Here is a 16,942-nt window from a genome sequence, read left to right on the forward strand (position 1 = left end):
TATGTTCCAGTACATTCTTTCTGCCTACAGAACTTTTTCAGAACAATTCAGATTTTAATTTAGTCAGAATAATAAATTGCCAGGGACAGACAAAGTAACAAATAGTGAAGTTCTTCGAAGAATGAACAAAGAACGGGAGCTGTTGATCACCACCAAGAGAAGAAAGTTGGAATATTTTGGTCATGTGATGAGAGGGAAAAAGTACCGATTGCTCCAGTTAATTATCCAAGGAAAGATTCAGGGCAAACGAAGCGTGGGGAGACGACGTATATCTTGGCTGCGCAATTTAAGAGACTGGTTCCAGTGCACATCTAACCAATTATTTAGAGCAACACCTTCAAAGATACGAATAGCAATGATGATTGCCAAACTCCGTAGCGGAGAGGGCACTTGAAGAAGAAGAAGAATACATTGCATTTTTTCAAGATTTTAAGTATAAATTGTATTATGTAAATTATTTGTAAATAGTGATACTATAAATTCAGTATTTGTTCAAAATATTCTTCAAACACATCGGCGTTCTTGTCCTCGTGGTAGTCGCCCGTTTTTTTTTGGATTCAAATAGGAGCAACCCTTCTTTAAGAAAACCCTCAGAAATCCCAATGTGGGTAATTATAAGCCTTCTCCCTTTTCTCGACGGCGCTTTAATACCTGTAGACAATCCCTCCAACACAGCTTGATGGTTGCTTTTAACATGTGTGTCTTGCTTTACCTTGACAACCCTATGGCCTTCATTTATCCATGTCTCATCTAAATAATATATTCTTCGGAAGGCAGAAGATACTGCCTTCTCCAAGAAACGATTTCCGGACTGTCCATTAACATTGATTTTCTGCTAATGGTTTCCTACGAAAAACTTAATTCGTGAAGTATCTTCCATAATCGAGTTCTACTGATACCCAGTACATCTTGCAATGCGGCATGGATTTTTGAAATTCTTGGAATTTCCTTGGCAAAATAAAAAGAATGAACCTTTCTTCGAATTACACTTTTAACATTTTCATTAACTTCCAGTAGTCGTCTCCCTGATTTTAGAACAGACTTCGTGATGACCCCTTCCTTGTCCTCCTTTCTTAAATTATAAATTGACCTCTTGGAACATCCATCTTGGATTCCAAGGTATGGCAAGACAAAAATGTTAAAAGCAACCGTCAAGCTGTGTTGGAGGGATTGTCCACATGTATTACAGCACCGTCGGGAAAAGGGAGAAGGCTTATAATTACCCACATTGGGAGTTCTGAGGGTTTTCTGAAAGAAGGGTTGCTTCTACTTGAATTAAAAAAAAAATCGGGCGACTACCACGAGGACATGAACGCCGATGGGTTTGAAGAATATTTTGAACAAATGCTGAAATTTATACGAAGTGTATTTATTTATATGAAGGTTCGATTATTGTTATGGACAATGCCAAATATCATTCACGGCAAACCGAACAGTTTCATACAACAGCGTGGAAGAAAGAGAATATTAGACAGTGGTTAATTAATAAAAATACATCCTTTGGAGATGACCTACTAAAATTTGAGTTTTTGCAAATCGCTAGGCAACAAATACCTTCACACGCATCAAGAATGCATGACTTAGACGAAATGGCCAAAAAACTAACATTACTGTACTCAGATTACCGCCTTATCCCTGTGAATAAAATCCTTTATGAGTTGATTTGGGACCAAGTCAACGCAGATTATGCATAACGTGATACTTCTTATATAATTAATCTTTTAGCTATTTAGTTTAATTTGAAATTTTTATTATAGCAATATGTATTATTTCCATTAATTTTAATACAAAGTTTCAAAATTATTACAATTATGCACAAAATAAAATTATTACACATTGACCAAATTTTAATCTTGAAAATGTAAACTGATGTATGTAAACTGATTGTTGCGAAACTGTCGAAAAAATAATTATTTTTTTGCTTAAAAACTGACATTTGTATTACTCAAATAGCAAATTACATTTTTCAATTAATTATATACATAATATATAAAATTTTCTAAGAATAAAAAAAGTGATACTTCTTCTTCATATGTAACTTTTACAAATGCTGTGAAACCCATTTCGTTTTAGACTTTAACTCTAAAGTCTAAAACAAAAGCTCATTAACTATTGTCTATCGGAATATATCAAAGATAATATCACAGTATCTTTGTTATATTAAACATATTAGAAAATTCAGGATCAAGAGAGCAGTTAGCTTCATATTTACCTCTGTATCAGCATATTGGGTTTCAGACTGGTGCCTATGTCTAGTAACATTGATGGTAGGTTTCGGCATCGGTGGTTTTTTTTCAGGTGAAGGGGTTCTTGTTGAATCATCCTTAGCGTTATCTACTTGGTCCAAAACAGCTGGAGAAAAGAACATCGACGATCTTCTTTCTAATGAAGTGTTACCTTCCATACCTAGAGTTTCAGCTGGAAATAACATAATACAACATAATTTTATTCAGCATGTATGTATATGAAAGAAATACATTAATTTTTTTGTCACTCATTGACTTTAGCAGAAAAAAATTAATTAGGCATTTTTATTTTTGGACGAATTAACGTACGTTTTGTAAGATTGTATTCTCTGTCATTTGTGTGAGCAATAGATGTAATGAGGATTTTTCAAATAGAAACGTAATGCTAGCTGAAGACTATTCGAAAGAAATTTTGGATACAAAAATAAAATTTTTGTTCAATTCTTTAGTCAAACACTAATAACACACTACTAAATTGAGTTTAAGCCGAGTGGAAACAAAATGCTAATGTTTTGTTTGACTTATTTATCATAAAATTTAATTTTCATCGTAGCGATTGATAGACAAGATCACTAGCTACAGTTATTATCTGTAAATGTCAAATTTAATTTTTTTTGCTGCTGTCTCGGTATATTAAGGACCACGAAGATTTTTTATCTTTCTCACGATTAAGTTTTCCTCGTCTGCTAGTAGGTTTTCATTTTAGTCGAATGTTTCTCTTTCCTTTTTTGTTACCACTTACTTCTGGGGGAGGAGCTGGGATAGTGAGAAAAATAGGGTTCTTAGTAGATTTCACCTTATTTCTAAGACCTTGACGATCTTGAAGGTTACCAGTTGGAATTTCCGTTTGTTACAATTTTTTTTTAAACTACATTGCCCATTTTTAATAAGATGATGATCTTGTAATTGAAAACTGAATGCGATAGGTAAATCTTTTAGGATTCGTAAGTTCTAGGTGAGCATAAAACATCATTCTACAGTTTCCAATGTTGATAACAATGTCTTCCAACAGTTCATATAACTCATGATTATGCCTTCGGCGGAATTCTCCATTTTCTTTCATTGGTCCTAACAGTTTTCTCAAAATTGTCCTATCTTTTATTTTAAGTTTTCGTAATGACCCTTTCTTTAGAATATTTAAACATTCGAATGTTTATAGGGCTGACGCGACAGCCTGATCACTGTATTATAGTGACAGAGGTTTAAGTTTAAAGATAAGCTACTGCTTTTGTATAGTCTTTTCACAGATGCATTCACCTTCTAATTTTGTGCATTCTTGACGTTTGTAATAAACTTGTTTTATCGAATGCTACGCTGTTTACCTTCAGACCCTTTCTTTTGTGTCCAATTTGTGTTGTATAACTTGACGGTAAGGTTGTTTTCCACTCTCTAATAATCTTTTCTTAGACACATTTAAACACTAAAGGAGACATCAGCTTACACTGTCTTACTTCTGTACGGATTTCAAATGGATCTGACACTTTACCTCTGAATCTTACCTTTGATACAGTATTTTTAAAGTGGCATCGATTAAGTTTATAGTTTTTCTATCTAAGCCAAATGGTAGAGTTTTCTTTATTGTTTCTCTCCCGATTGAGTAATATGCGTTTTGGATTAAAATTATAATAATATTGAAAAAGTGTATTCTAAATTGAAGCTAAGAATTGAATACACAATAGTACCTATTTATGATAAAAATGGGGGGCGACATATACATAATTTAACGTCTAAATTTTAACATGTTGTAGATACATCTTGAAACGTATCATATGTTTAATATCCCATAACTTATTCCCTTTAATTTACTTAGAAATTAGAATAATACTTATAAATAAATAGGCGAATGTGAGGGTCGCAATGAGTATACTGTAAACTCAGTTTATTAACAGTTTATTAGTGCTGCAGTCAGAAAGTTTGGCCGGGATGCTACAGAAACACTCTTTTGACTTTTGGTCTAGCTTTCGGAATTGTTTTTATTCCTTCTTCAAGACACTGTAATTAGAAGAATGTGTAAATATTTACAATATATCACAAATTGTCAGTGCAACTTACTAGTCGTCGAGATTATTTATATAAAGCTATGACACTCAACATTAATAACACAAAATACATTTTAAAATTTAGTTATTGATAGTAAAACTTCGTTTGTGATATCTTTTAATGGTGTGTTTTAACTGATCCATAGAGAACAGAAAAAAAAAGACAAAAATAGTATGATTAAAAATTAATTAAGTGTTCTTCATGTTTTATTTTAGTTCTTCATGGAAGTAGTATATTAAACCTGTCTTGATGATATGCAAAATGTTTTGCATGCAGGTGTATTATGGTGTGTATGTATAAAAGTAAATTTTTATGTTATTTTTGATGTTTTGTCAGTAAATAACAATAAATGTTACTCAGTTTATCTATGTCAGACTTTTTATTTATACAAGACGTATTGGATATTATGAAACACATTTCCAAGAAAACACCTTTTGAATGGTTTTTTTCCTTTGCCAAAATACAGGAATCCTCGAAATTAAATTCACGTTTTAACATCAAGCACGTTCTGTCAGCGCACATGCATTTATTTTTCTGGTTTTTATGTCGCTGCGATGCGAGATCACTCTACTGTGAAAATTACGAGATGATTCTCCGATATACACGTTTCTACAATTGGCACACGGTATAAAATAAACAACATTCGATGACTCCTGTATTGTGAACGCATCCTTTGTCTTTGTGAATAACTTCGATACCGTTTTCACATTCTTAGTTGCAATTTTTAAGCCACTAACATTTTTGAATATGTTCATTAGCTTAGGTGTCAGAACTGGAATATAGGGTAGGCAACCATACGTTATTTTAGATTGTGGTAGCTCTGATGTGTTGTGTGTCAATGTGAGTGTCAGTTGTCGGACCTCATTATTATGAAAATTTTGGTTGTCAGAAAAGTGCAAAGGAAAAGGACAACCAAAAATGAGTTTATTCAAAAGCCCTGTGGGATAGGAGTTCTCTTGTAGTATAGATTTCAATTTTTTTAGTTCCTTGTCCCTGAACTCGGTGTGTGATAAGTTGATAACCCTAGTTTTAAGGGCCAAAAACAAATTTGTTTTCATCTTAGATGAATGTTGAGAACAAAAGTTTATGAAACGGTTACTAAAACAAGGTTTACAATACCACTCCGTCCTTAGCATGCCATCACTGCCACGATGTAATGCTGCATCTATTATTACGTAGATCCGTATTTATGACTACTCTACTTAGTAGAAAAGGTGGAAAAGGTGCAAATTAACTTGAGAAAGGACCTACAGAAGCCATGCAATCAATTGTGGCAGTACTATCAGAAGTCCCTGCATTCCAGCCTGGTGACTCTGTAACACTCTGAGCAGTGTTATCAATTGTGGCAATAATGTCAGAAGTCCCTAGAGATCTAGAGCTACAACTAACACCGCCACCTAGGATTGCGTTACCGTAAAATGGAGTGAAATTGATAACTGCAAGTGATATCTGAATATTTTAATTTTCCCCGAAATCTAAGAAGCTTAACAAACGCTTGACAACGTCGCTTTAGTTAGTAAACACTAGCGTGAAATCTGTGATTGTTTAGTTCAAGTAGGTATATTCTTTTATGGAAAAAACCTTGCTTTAATTATGGCAATATTTTTGATAAGTTTCTTTAGCTTATTAAGTTTCGGGTGCCCGAGGAAAACTACAAAAGAATGTTGGATTTTTAATAATTGCCTTAATAGTTACATGTTCTCTGTCAACACATATACACACGCTATTTTTCAGGGTATCATAATTTACGCGGGAAATTTAAAAATTCACAAAAAGGCTAATTTGATCAGGTGTAAGGGTCGAAATTGATCTCCACAGAGGGCAAAAACATTGTTTCTAAAGAAATCTTAATTTATTGCTTTCTTAAAAAAAAAATAAATAGTTCGAAATCATATAAGAAAACTTGGTGCTGGTCCATATAAGGACTATAACGAAGTAAGAGTGGAAAATGACCTCCAGAAAGATCTTGAGGAAGGATGGTCCTTACGTCACGCTGCCGAAGAATAAGAAATTCCCCATGGAACCCTTAATAACCGGTATAATGGCCGACACGGCAGAAAAAATGGTGGGCAGACTGTATTTTTCGCGAACGAAAAAAAAACCATTATACATCGTGCTGCAATATGCTGCGAGTGAGGATTTCCCCTTGTCTTGCGAGATATAAAATATTTAGCCAAAAGTGTTTTGGATGCCCAGGGTCGACAAGTGCCTCTTTTCAAAAACAATTTACCTGGAACTGACTGGATATATTTATTACTGAGACGGCACAAAGCAGAAATTACCCAAAAAGTGGTAACCAAAATTAAAAGACCTAAACCGTATTCATTTTACAAATTCCCAATTGTCAATAGAAGCACGTGAAGGCCAAATAGGGTCGCACTGATGTGTATCATATGATTTTTAAAAATATTTACGTTTGAAACTGTTAGTGTAAGAATTTCTTGAAATTTAATCATTATATCACAATTAAACTAAACTCTAAAAAATAAAACGATCAGTAAATAACTTAACAATAACTATAACATAAATATAACACAATATATTAACTTAAAAATCAACACGATACAATTTGAATTTAAAATGCTGGCAAGTTTGGATCTGTAACATGAGAATCTGTCTGGCTTAAGGTAATAAATTATATTTAATAGCCTCTTGACGAATGAGACGGCGAATATCAACACGTGCTCATGTTTACAGATGGAAATTTGGTAAACGAATGTACTTTAGAGCTAATATTCCAAAAGGAACTTTATTTGCCTACTTCGAGAATCTTCGATCTCGATATTGTTCTGAAGCTATTTTCTTGTGACATTTTAATGACTTCGATCTCGATCTTCCAATCTACATATTCAATAATTATGACGAGACCAATGACATATATAATTTATAAAAAAGAAAAAATGTGGTTACAATGGACTGAAAATGGTTCAAAAGGATCACCTTGCTGTACTGACAGATGCTGCTCTGTAGGTTTTGTAGGACAAAAAACAAAAACAGCGCTATAAATCGAATTTTTGTTTCCTCCTTTGCAGCCACGGGAATTTACTTCTCCCCCGAGAAAGTTTTAAATCAGTTATCTAGAGAAGATGAAGAAATAGGGGTACAAATCGACAACCTTTTGGTACATTAGCTAAAGGAGAACAGATATTCAGCTGCACCATCCAGGCGAAATATTAAGGGAACCAAGCTATATTACCAAGCCAAACGTCAAGGCAGAAAAAAGTGTTGTAGCTCACCTGATGAAAGCCACAGTGAAGAAGAGGCAATTAAATTGCAATGATAAATTTCGCCTCATAATATATATATATATATATATATATATATATATATATATATATATATATATATATATATATATATATTAATGTTGTATACAAAAAATACTTTGTTTATTTGTGTATTTTTAGAACTTACATATTTTGTTCATTTACTGGAAGGTGAATTCAGTGCACTTAGAGTCATCACGCCAACCTTTCTCAACAACCTCGTGGTCTATTTATGTTCATAACAATTTAAATTGAAATTTTATTTGGGTTCAAATTTACCAAATATATTTAGATATCGTACAGTTTTTGAAAAAGTTGGCTTTATAAAATATATACTAAATTAGCATAATTAAAGCTAAAATTAGTATAATTATTTTGAAGGTGTATAATTATTTTTGTCATATTTATGCTTATATAAGATTCTATAACTTGAACCAATATTCTTTATAGCTGTAAAAGCTTATTTTTTCTTATTAACATAATCTATCAAAAGTATAATCTAACATACAATATCCTGTATGATTCACATTCCATTCTAGCTTCAATCAAACATCCTGAAGCATAGTGTAACTATCCTCGATAACCTAATTCCTTAAATGTTTAAGTAATTATAACCCAAATAACTTTTAGTTCTTTGGTTCGAACGGTAACCACTGTAGATAATTTTAAAACATCTATGGTGAAATTTAGTCAACTTGCAATATTATCTAGCCATTGTGAAAACTGACAATTATAATAGGTTTTGGAACATACATTTAAATGATGCTGGTTGCCAGTTCAGTCATTTCACAAATCATTAATGTCAGAAAGAACAATTATGACCTTTTATTGTCAACATAAAAATTGTTTATAGACATATATTCTTTAAAATGTAATTAAAGAAAATTGTTAACAAGTTAAGTTATGTATAAATTATTCTGTGGAAGTGCCTTAGATCCTAAACCACATTTTTAGTGCATGGACTACTCTAATGAGGTTTTTTTCGATCTCTCTATGTTAGCTGCAATTTGATGATCGAAATAACTAGCATTGTGAGAAAGTATCTAAGAGTTTAGGTTATCTATGATAACTACATATATTGTTCTATGATATTTCTACATGATGATGATTAAAATGATTGATGTTGTATAAATGGTTTATAAATTGTATAAATATCATTATGTAATAAAGCACAAGGCAGTAAACGAACGTTACACGAGAAAATGACATTATAACATTGTATCATGTTTTGAACAAATGACACAGCCACAAATTTACAAAGCAAATGATTCGTGGAAATTTTTGAATATAGGTCCTAGAATAAGCAAAGATTATGAGAATGTTGTTGCTTATACTTTTCACAGCCAATGGGGAAATATGCAAGCTACATAATACGCCTGAAAAAACGTTTCCAAAGAAAAAAAGTCATAATTACGGCCTCAATTCTAGTAGTTATGCTGAATATGTCTTACTTCTACTATGAAATAGATCGACATTTAATACCGTGTATAAGTTGTTCACCAACGACAATTTAACCCTATAGTAACTGCAGAAATGCTTTTAAAAAATTATGATTCGTGTGATTTTTTGCCATTTTAAAACCAACCTAAATAGTTTGTGAGGGTACATAGAGAACTGTTAAAATCGTTTAGGATTGGTAAAGACGTAAGGCAATGCTGTATGATAAGCCCAATCCCGTTTAACATATATGGGGAAGCGGACATCCTCTCGACCCCCGGGCTCAATAACGCGGGTCAACACGGTGACACCCCACTGTCCGCCAATGTACAGAACCCCGAAGTTGATGAGCCTGTTCCGTTGAGAGACTGTGAGGCGATTGCCTCTTACATGAACGAATATTTCAACAGCAAGAACGGATGGTCGGAAGTAGAACAACAGCTATGTAGGTATACTCAATACACGAATGCTGAGCGACATCGTGAGAGCGTCAGGTTTATTTTAAATGAGTATATCGCTACAGAGTTTGTCACTGCGAGTGCCGGGAAGCGAAAACATCAGCCAAAACAAGAACACCAGAATAAATCGAAATCTTCTAACGCTCCAGCTATCGAAAATAGACATCAAAGGGCTCAACGATACTGTTTGACCCAAACCCGATATCATACCGATAGATCCGCTCTGGCTTGGGCAATCATAGATGACAAGCCTCTCTTTGGCAACGATGTACACCCTTACATCAGAGCTGTTGAAAGGGAATATCGGACGATCTTTTCATCAAGATCGCTTACAGATGGTGAACCTATTTCAGATCACAAGGAACCGCTACTGATCAGCCATGCTGTAACAGAAGAGGACCACTTTGATACCAAAGGGTGGCGATCCACTGGAGGTAGGTAATTGGCGTCCGATAACCACCTCTTTAGTAATGATCAGGGTGTTGCATCGCTTGCTAGGGAAGAGACTTGCGGTGCTAGATTTCCACGAGCTCCAGAGAGGCTTTCAGCAGGTTGATGGCGTTCTATTGAACAACTTGACTCTTCAAACGGCAATCAAAGAACGAAGAGGGGGCCTTCGTCCTTACAATATCATATCCATCGACGTACGAAAAGCTTTCGACACAGTCTCACAACGATCTATAGAACGGACAATGAATCGCTTCGGGTTAGACGCGACATTTAAGCGGTATGTGGTGGATTGGTACCTGACTTGTCGTACGAGGGTCGCTGCCGAAAGCAAGTCAACATCGAACATCAATATGTGTAGAGGCGTCAAACAGGGAGATCCCTTGTCGCCATACCTCTTTAACATGGTGATCGATGAACTGATATGCAAGCTTGATGGAGACAAGCCTGGCCTTCCAATTGCAGATGGCAGGAAAATATCAGTGCTGGGTTACGCTGATGATTTAATCCTGCTATCTGAATCGACCAAAGATAGTACCAGTCAGCTTCGGATAGCCGTCGAATTCTTCGAGAAAAGAGGAATGTCGATTAACGCTGGTAAGAGCGCAGCTGTTACTGTTAACGTCAACCGTGGTAATAACCGAGTGAGCTGGTTGGATACCTAAGCCGAAGGTATAATGCTCTAGGACAGACCAGGGTAGCCTTCAACGAGATGCAGACACAGCTCGATCGTATACATCGTGCGGGGCTTAAACCAGCACAAAAGCTGCTGGTACTAAAAACTTAGTTGCTACCGAAGTATTTTGACAAGTTGCAGAGTCCAATAATCTCGATGAAAATGCTGAAGGACTTTGACAGGTCCGTTGGGAAGTTTCTGTCTCTCAATCGTACGTGCGCCGATGCTTACATCCACGCTCCCATTAAAGAGGGTGGCCTGGGCGTCATGGCCATGGCCATGCACGTCCCGGCTATCATGAGAAGGAGACTGACTAAATGAATCAGCTCAGCTACTGATACGACGTCCTTAACTCTCAGTTTACCATATATGTCACGTCTCTGGGAGAAAATCCTTAAATGGACTAAAACATCATCAGGCAATTCCGCATCGATCACACGTGAATTGAGCCAGAAGCTTGAGGACGGCTATAGTGAAAGCGGACTTCGTAAGAGTTCTTCACATTTCGAAAGCTCTGCCTGGATAAGCAATCCACCGCCCTACTAGCAATCCATATCAAGGCAATCCAACTGCGAGGAAATCTGCCAACAAGACGCATCCCTTCAAATCCACCATATGAGCGGAGGTGCCGAAAGGGATGCGAACGTAACGAGAGCCTTCGTCATGTTTTGCAAAATTTCCCCGCAGCACATTGGCACCGAATCAAAAGACACGATCAGCTTGTTACGTATCTACGAAAAGCAGTTGAAACGAAAGGGTAGATTTGCGAGGTAGAGCCGCGAATAAGATGAGCCGACGGGACTCTTATGATACCTGACCTTGTCACGCAACAGGATGAACAAGTAATTGTCGTGGACGTTGCCGTCAGCTGGGAGGGTCCTGAACCCCTAAGTACAGCCGCCGCCAATAAAACGGCGCTGTACACTGAGCCTCCATTCCTTCAGATCATGCAGACCCGATATCCAGAGAATTTTTAACCTTTCTAGGTGCGACGTCCGCAATTTTGTAGCATTTGTAAATTCCGCGGTAATATTGGAATCCCCTCATATATATTTAAAGCAACAAAGAATAATTTCAGTGTATTTCTCATTACTTTCGTACGTAATAAAACACAGAATCTTTCAATTTATTTTTATTTGCGTCGCTAGAGTTAATGTAAACCATTTTATAGTTTGCTTATATTTCACAGATATGTTTTTCCTCGGCATTTCTTTCAATCGAAACCGCCTTGGGATTTTTGTGCGTCAAAGAAATAGAAATTTAACCGTATATGTTTTGTTTCTACCAAGTTTGCGAATGAATTTAAAAGATCATCAGATCACCTTGCTAAGGTTGTTGTCATGAGCGCTTGACTCTAGCGTTTGTCCAAAATGTTCTTCAAAATTTGTAATATCTTCGTCCTTCATTCTTTTTTTATGGGAAAATGAGTAGCAGTTCACTTAATAGTTACAGTTAAAGTGAGTTTTCAAATGTTGCCATTGTATCCAGTTGTACCTATTCCTGTTGAAAGAAGCCAAGCCATAGTGCCATTTCAACCTTTGTTTGTGGTCGTCATTCCAGACCATTGATGCAATCCACTTCTCCCAGAAATTCTAAGGTCCAATGAGGTCCGGTTTACAAGTAAAAGTGCCTTTTGGTGAAATCAGGTAACTTTTTCTGTGATTAAATCTTAAAGTTAAGACAGACATTTTTTTAATAAAATAATTGCTTTCATTATTTAAAAAGATAATTTTTTATTTGCAATAATTTTTTATTTGCCACAGTTTATAGCGCAGTAACATAATTTGTAAGTTTTGTAGCAACAGAGTTTATAAATGAATAGGATATATGTAAGTTTTTTCTTCTTTATTATTTTGGTATCAATCTCTGTAACTATTAATATAGTATTTTTTGTGCCATCTGTATTTTTGTAACTGTTTGTGGTGACAACAATAAATATTTGATTTATTTCTCTAAACCATTTTTTATTTATTTAACCAAACAGGTTTATAACCCCTTTTTTGAGTTTCATTTAAAAAGATATATTTTTCATTTATAATAATTATTTCAATATTTACAACTAGTTGTTGTAATCGTTATAATTTGTCACCTCGAAGCGGCGTCCATTTTAAATTGCTAGAGGCCTTCCTGTTGTTATGTCTGTCCATTTGTTCCAGAAGATTCATATAAGTATCCCTTTGTTTCATTTTTGTAGTTGCCCCAATCCAATTCCCTTGCCATTCAACTTATCCACGACTCCAGCTCTCCAAACAAACCGTTGTGCCGTTCGCACAAGTATCGTTTATTTTGCTTGCCCTATCTCCACCCCAGTAACTGCTGTCCCAATTTTCAACCCCCTATAATTATACTCTATGTGGTAGGCAAAATATTTCGTTACAATTTTATCACTAAGACAATTCAGGGTAGTATCCATATTCATAGTCATTTTATGAGGTCTTAGCATAAGTGGCTTATGAGAATTTTACTTCGAGTGTAAGTACCGGCTTCTTCCTATCGGGGGGTCTACGTTTGTCTAGTTAGGTTTTCACTATACTGACTACGTGGATGTTTTGTTATGTCTTTACATGTTTGTGAATGTCCCATTTATTTTTCATATATTTACTATTTTCAAATTTTTTTTTCATATAGTTATTATTTTATACCTGCGATTTGGCATGGTGAATCTCGCGGAATGCAGAGGAGGGTGGTGGATCTCGTATCGATTAGTCTGGCCAAATATGCTGCTGGTCTGTTACTGTCTAACTACATGAAGAGGGATATTTTTCCTTCTCTAAGGCGTATCAGTCCTGGGAATGTGGTTGTCGGAAGGACTAAGGTTTGGAGTACACATCCAAAAAACAGTAGAGAAGGCAAACCGAAATCTGGAGGTGTTGATACGGCTGATGCCAAAAATTGGAGGCCCAGGTAGCACCAAAAGAAAGGTGCTAAATGGAGTTTTCCAGTTGGTGGTAACCTACGCTGCTCCCGTGTGGTGTAGCGTACTAAACACTGCAAAATACGCTAAGCTGATGGAGACTTCGCAAAGGCAAATGCTCCTCAGGGTATCTAGCGCATATAGGACAGTTTCAAATGAGGCTCTATATGTCATTGAAACGGTGATACCGATCGTTTTGTTGTGCAAAGAGCGAGCGAGGATGTATGCGAGAAGGATGGATGTAAATATAGACGAGAATGAGAGAGAAAGAACGATAGTAGAGTGGCAGAGAGAATGGGAGAATGATAGTGGAAAGGCAAGGTGGACGAAGGAGCTTATTCCCGATCTGAGACCGTGGGGGGAACGTAAGTTCAGGAAACTAGACTACTTCCTGACGCTGTTTCTGACCAGACATGGTAGTTTTAGCACCTTCACAAATATAATAGGCAAATCTGCCTCGGCAGACTGTACTGTTTGTGGGGTACCGGACGCTCCCGCTCACATGAGAGGGGAATTTCGAGAGGCGCATGGGTTTCGGGCTGGATGAAAGAAACATTGTAAACATAATATTGAGATGAGAGAAAGAATGGAGAGAAGTACACTGTCTGATTTCTGGGGTGATGAAGAAAAAGGAGCAGGAGGACAGAGTAGGAAATTGAGCCAGGAATCTGAAATTTATGGTTAGTATTATTTATTAGTCTATGGCCAAACGTCTAAAACATTTTCTGATTTACGGTAATAGGTGTGGTTACTTATAAATTTTTAGTTTTTTATTTTAGTTGTTTATTGAGTGGAAAGACCACCTCTACTACCCTGGGGTCTTCTGGCCTAGTATCCTACTCAGCCGAAATATGCCAGGGTGTCTTGTTTCGTGACGTACATGTCCAAAAAAGATTTCCCCCACCGTTGCCTGTCAGAATTCAATGGCTACCTTCTTAGGCTCTTACTGGAATCTGGCAATACGGCAATTAAAAAAAAGGCCATATCAGTCCATTATAACTATTTATATTATCAGAATACAACAAATATTTATAAAGAATCAATGTATGATTTGTTCAAACCATCGTCTAAAGTCTTCAGGTATTCCTATTGATGATAATTAATAAATACAAACAGAGAACGTTTGACAGTTGTCCTGATCAATCCTAACACATTTACCTAACAGCCTTTGTAAAAGAGGGGTATAAAATAAACAAAAATATTCCACAAACCATTGCAAGTGATTAAGCGATATGGTAATATCCTACAGATGATTGTTTTATTCCCCGTTTGAATTCAAGGCGTGTACTACAATTTTATAATATAAAATAAAAACTTACCAAAAGGAGGAAGTACTGTAAAAATATTGATATGTTAATAGCTTTTAATTTAAAAAGGCTCCACTAAACAGTGAGCGGATTGAAGCAATGGCGGGGCGTCAGCAGTACAAGAGTTGCTCGCGAGGTGTAAGCGTGGCGTGAGTTCTAAGTGGATTCCACACTCTTCTTTCCCATTGTAACTCAAACACTAATATTAAATTTAGTTCTAAGGCTTAATACGCTCTTCATTTTGCTGTATTAATTTATTATCAAAAGATCACATATTATCGTATAACTTTTTCATATACTCCCATAAAATTTAATTCCATTTTTTATGTTTAATGTTTTTTTTTTCAACTGTCACTATTAATGAATCATAGGTCTACATATACCTTACACAAACATATTTTTCATAGTCAGTATTTCTTTCCAATCAACATTATGTTTGTTATTTTTCACTTGTGGATATATTTGCTTTAAACATATCTTTTACATTAAATAGATATTTTTAGTTCTAAGTATATTTTCTCTTATCTCTAAAAAAGGTCTATGTCAAATGGTTGTTTCAGCATCAGTATGTTTGATAAGTGTACTGAAAATTCTCTTTTTTTGACCCACACATATAATATAAATATTAATAAATATTTCGTCTTCAGTAATGCAAATTTTTGATACATGTTCCCTGCTGCTAACATCAGATTATGGTAAAATCAACACACAGTAGAACGTTGTTCACAGTTAGCATAACAAGTTCAGACTTAATTAATGACTTTTGCAGTTCACCTACTCCCTCGGTAGAATCACGTTATTCTCACGCCAAGCGCAACAATGACTTGATTTTCTTGTATTACCATTCAACTATAATTCAATACATTACAACATGCATAATGTATTGTAATATTAATAAAATCTAATGCCTCGTCCGTACCACAACCCACTCACTATCTACCGGAGACTTTATAGAAATAGTGTTTAACAGTTCTATACCTAAATATATGAAAAATAAAAATGATATTAATATAATATACCAAATAATATTGATATGCTTATGAGATTGATAGACGAAAAAGGGGAGTCAATAAACTATAGTTGGTATATTAAAAATTAATTTATTTACTTACAGTCCACATTGATTGATCTTGTTTTCTTGACAGCGCCTCTCACGGACATTTTTCGCATTAAATGTTTATTCTTTGGACCAACTCTGGATACTGTTAGTAAGGAGTATTTGTGAGATAACGTCTTGACGGCGTGTTCTTCCATATATTGTTGAACTTGTGGGTTTAATTCTGAAAATAAATATTATCGTATTATACTTAATATAATGATATAATAATTACAAAGCAAAAAATTAATGAAGTAAAATACAAAAATATGAGGCTGCATCATAACTATATATCAAGCCATTTTCTTGTGACATTTTACTTTTGCAATAAATATGTAGAAATCATTGATTTGAACAATTCTTCTGCTAGGGATAGGCATATTCTCTCCATGTTGGCTTTGAGTTCAGGCAAACTTCTTTGTGAGTTGTTTCTCAATGTCTGCTGTATAACGTTAAGGCCGGGGCTGTTGAAAAGCCATGAGAAAATATTTCTGCCGTGATTAACAAATCATTGTCTTTTGTAGAGGCAAGCCACTCCTTTATGTTGAAATATGTAGTTTTTTTCCAAAATTTAATTTTGGAATGCTTTCTAATGGACTCATTTACAGAATTTAGTGTTATTTTGAGGCGTTGGCGGCACCTTCATTAAGATAAAGTATCCTAAATTTGATACTGCAATAAATCATCAAAACATAAAGCCTTGAGTAAATTACTCTTTTCCGATGGTCACCAACCCAACACAATACGTCGTATTATGATTCATCACTAAAAATCATTATGAATCAATCTTGTACTAATCAGTAGTTTGGATTTGGCTATCTCAATCTATTTCACTTTTGTGTTTAAGGTAGTAAAGGTTATTTTTTGCCTATAAAACAACATTTTCAATAGTATAGTTTTAAAACAGTTGAATTAAAACTTTCATATTTTAAGACTATGTCTTGTTTTTCCAAATTTGTAGAATAAGTTTGGATTCCAATGTCCAACTTTTATAATAGCGTTTGGGGGGTCTTCCGGGTGGTCTGTTGGTGTTCGGTTTCTCTTCCTTTACAATC

General features: G+C 35.2%; 1 protein-coding gene across 4 annotated transcripts in view; it reads right to left on the reverse strand.

The window, feature by feature from the left end:
• The window catches only part of LOC140452845 (probable phosphorylase b kinase regulatory subunit alpha), a 95,203-nt gene that overhangs the window by 27,729 nt on the left and 50,532 nt on the right, over window positions 1-16,942 (reverse strand). For 3 of the 4 annotated variants that reach the window (XR_011952226.1, XM_072547180.1, XM_072547183.1), the window contains exons 10-12: window positions 15,904-16,071; window positions 14,804-14,818; window positions 2,213-2,418 (exon numbers count right to left, since the gene is read on the reverse strand). Coding sequence is in view for 3 of the 4 variants with exons in the window: in XM_072547180.1 (XP_072403281.1) it covers window positions 2,213-2,418; window positions 14,804-14,818; window positions 15,904-16,071 (389 nt within the window). In the remaining variant the exon portion in view is untranslated. The remainder of the gene's footprint in view (window positions 1-2,212; window positions 2,419-14,803; window positions 14,819-15,903; window positions 16,072-16,942) is intronic. The other variant, XM_072547188.1, reaches the window with a different exon arrangement.

The sequence above is a fragment of the Diabrotica undecimpunctata genome, chromosome 1 (assembly GCF_040954645.1).
Source record: "Diabrotica undecimpunctata isolate CICGRU chromosome 1, icDiaUnde3, whole genome shotgun sequence".
Lineage (NCBI taxonomy): Eukaryota > Metazoa > Arthropoda > Insecta > Coleoptera > Chrysomelidae > Diabrotica > Diabrotica undecimpunctata.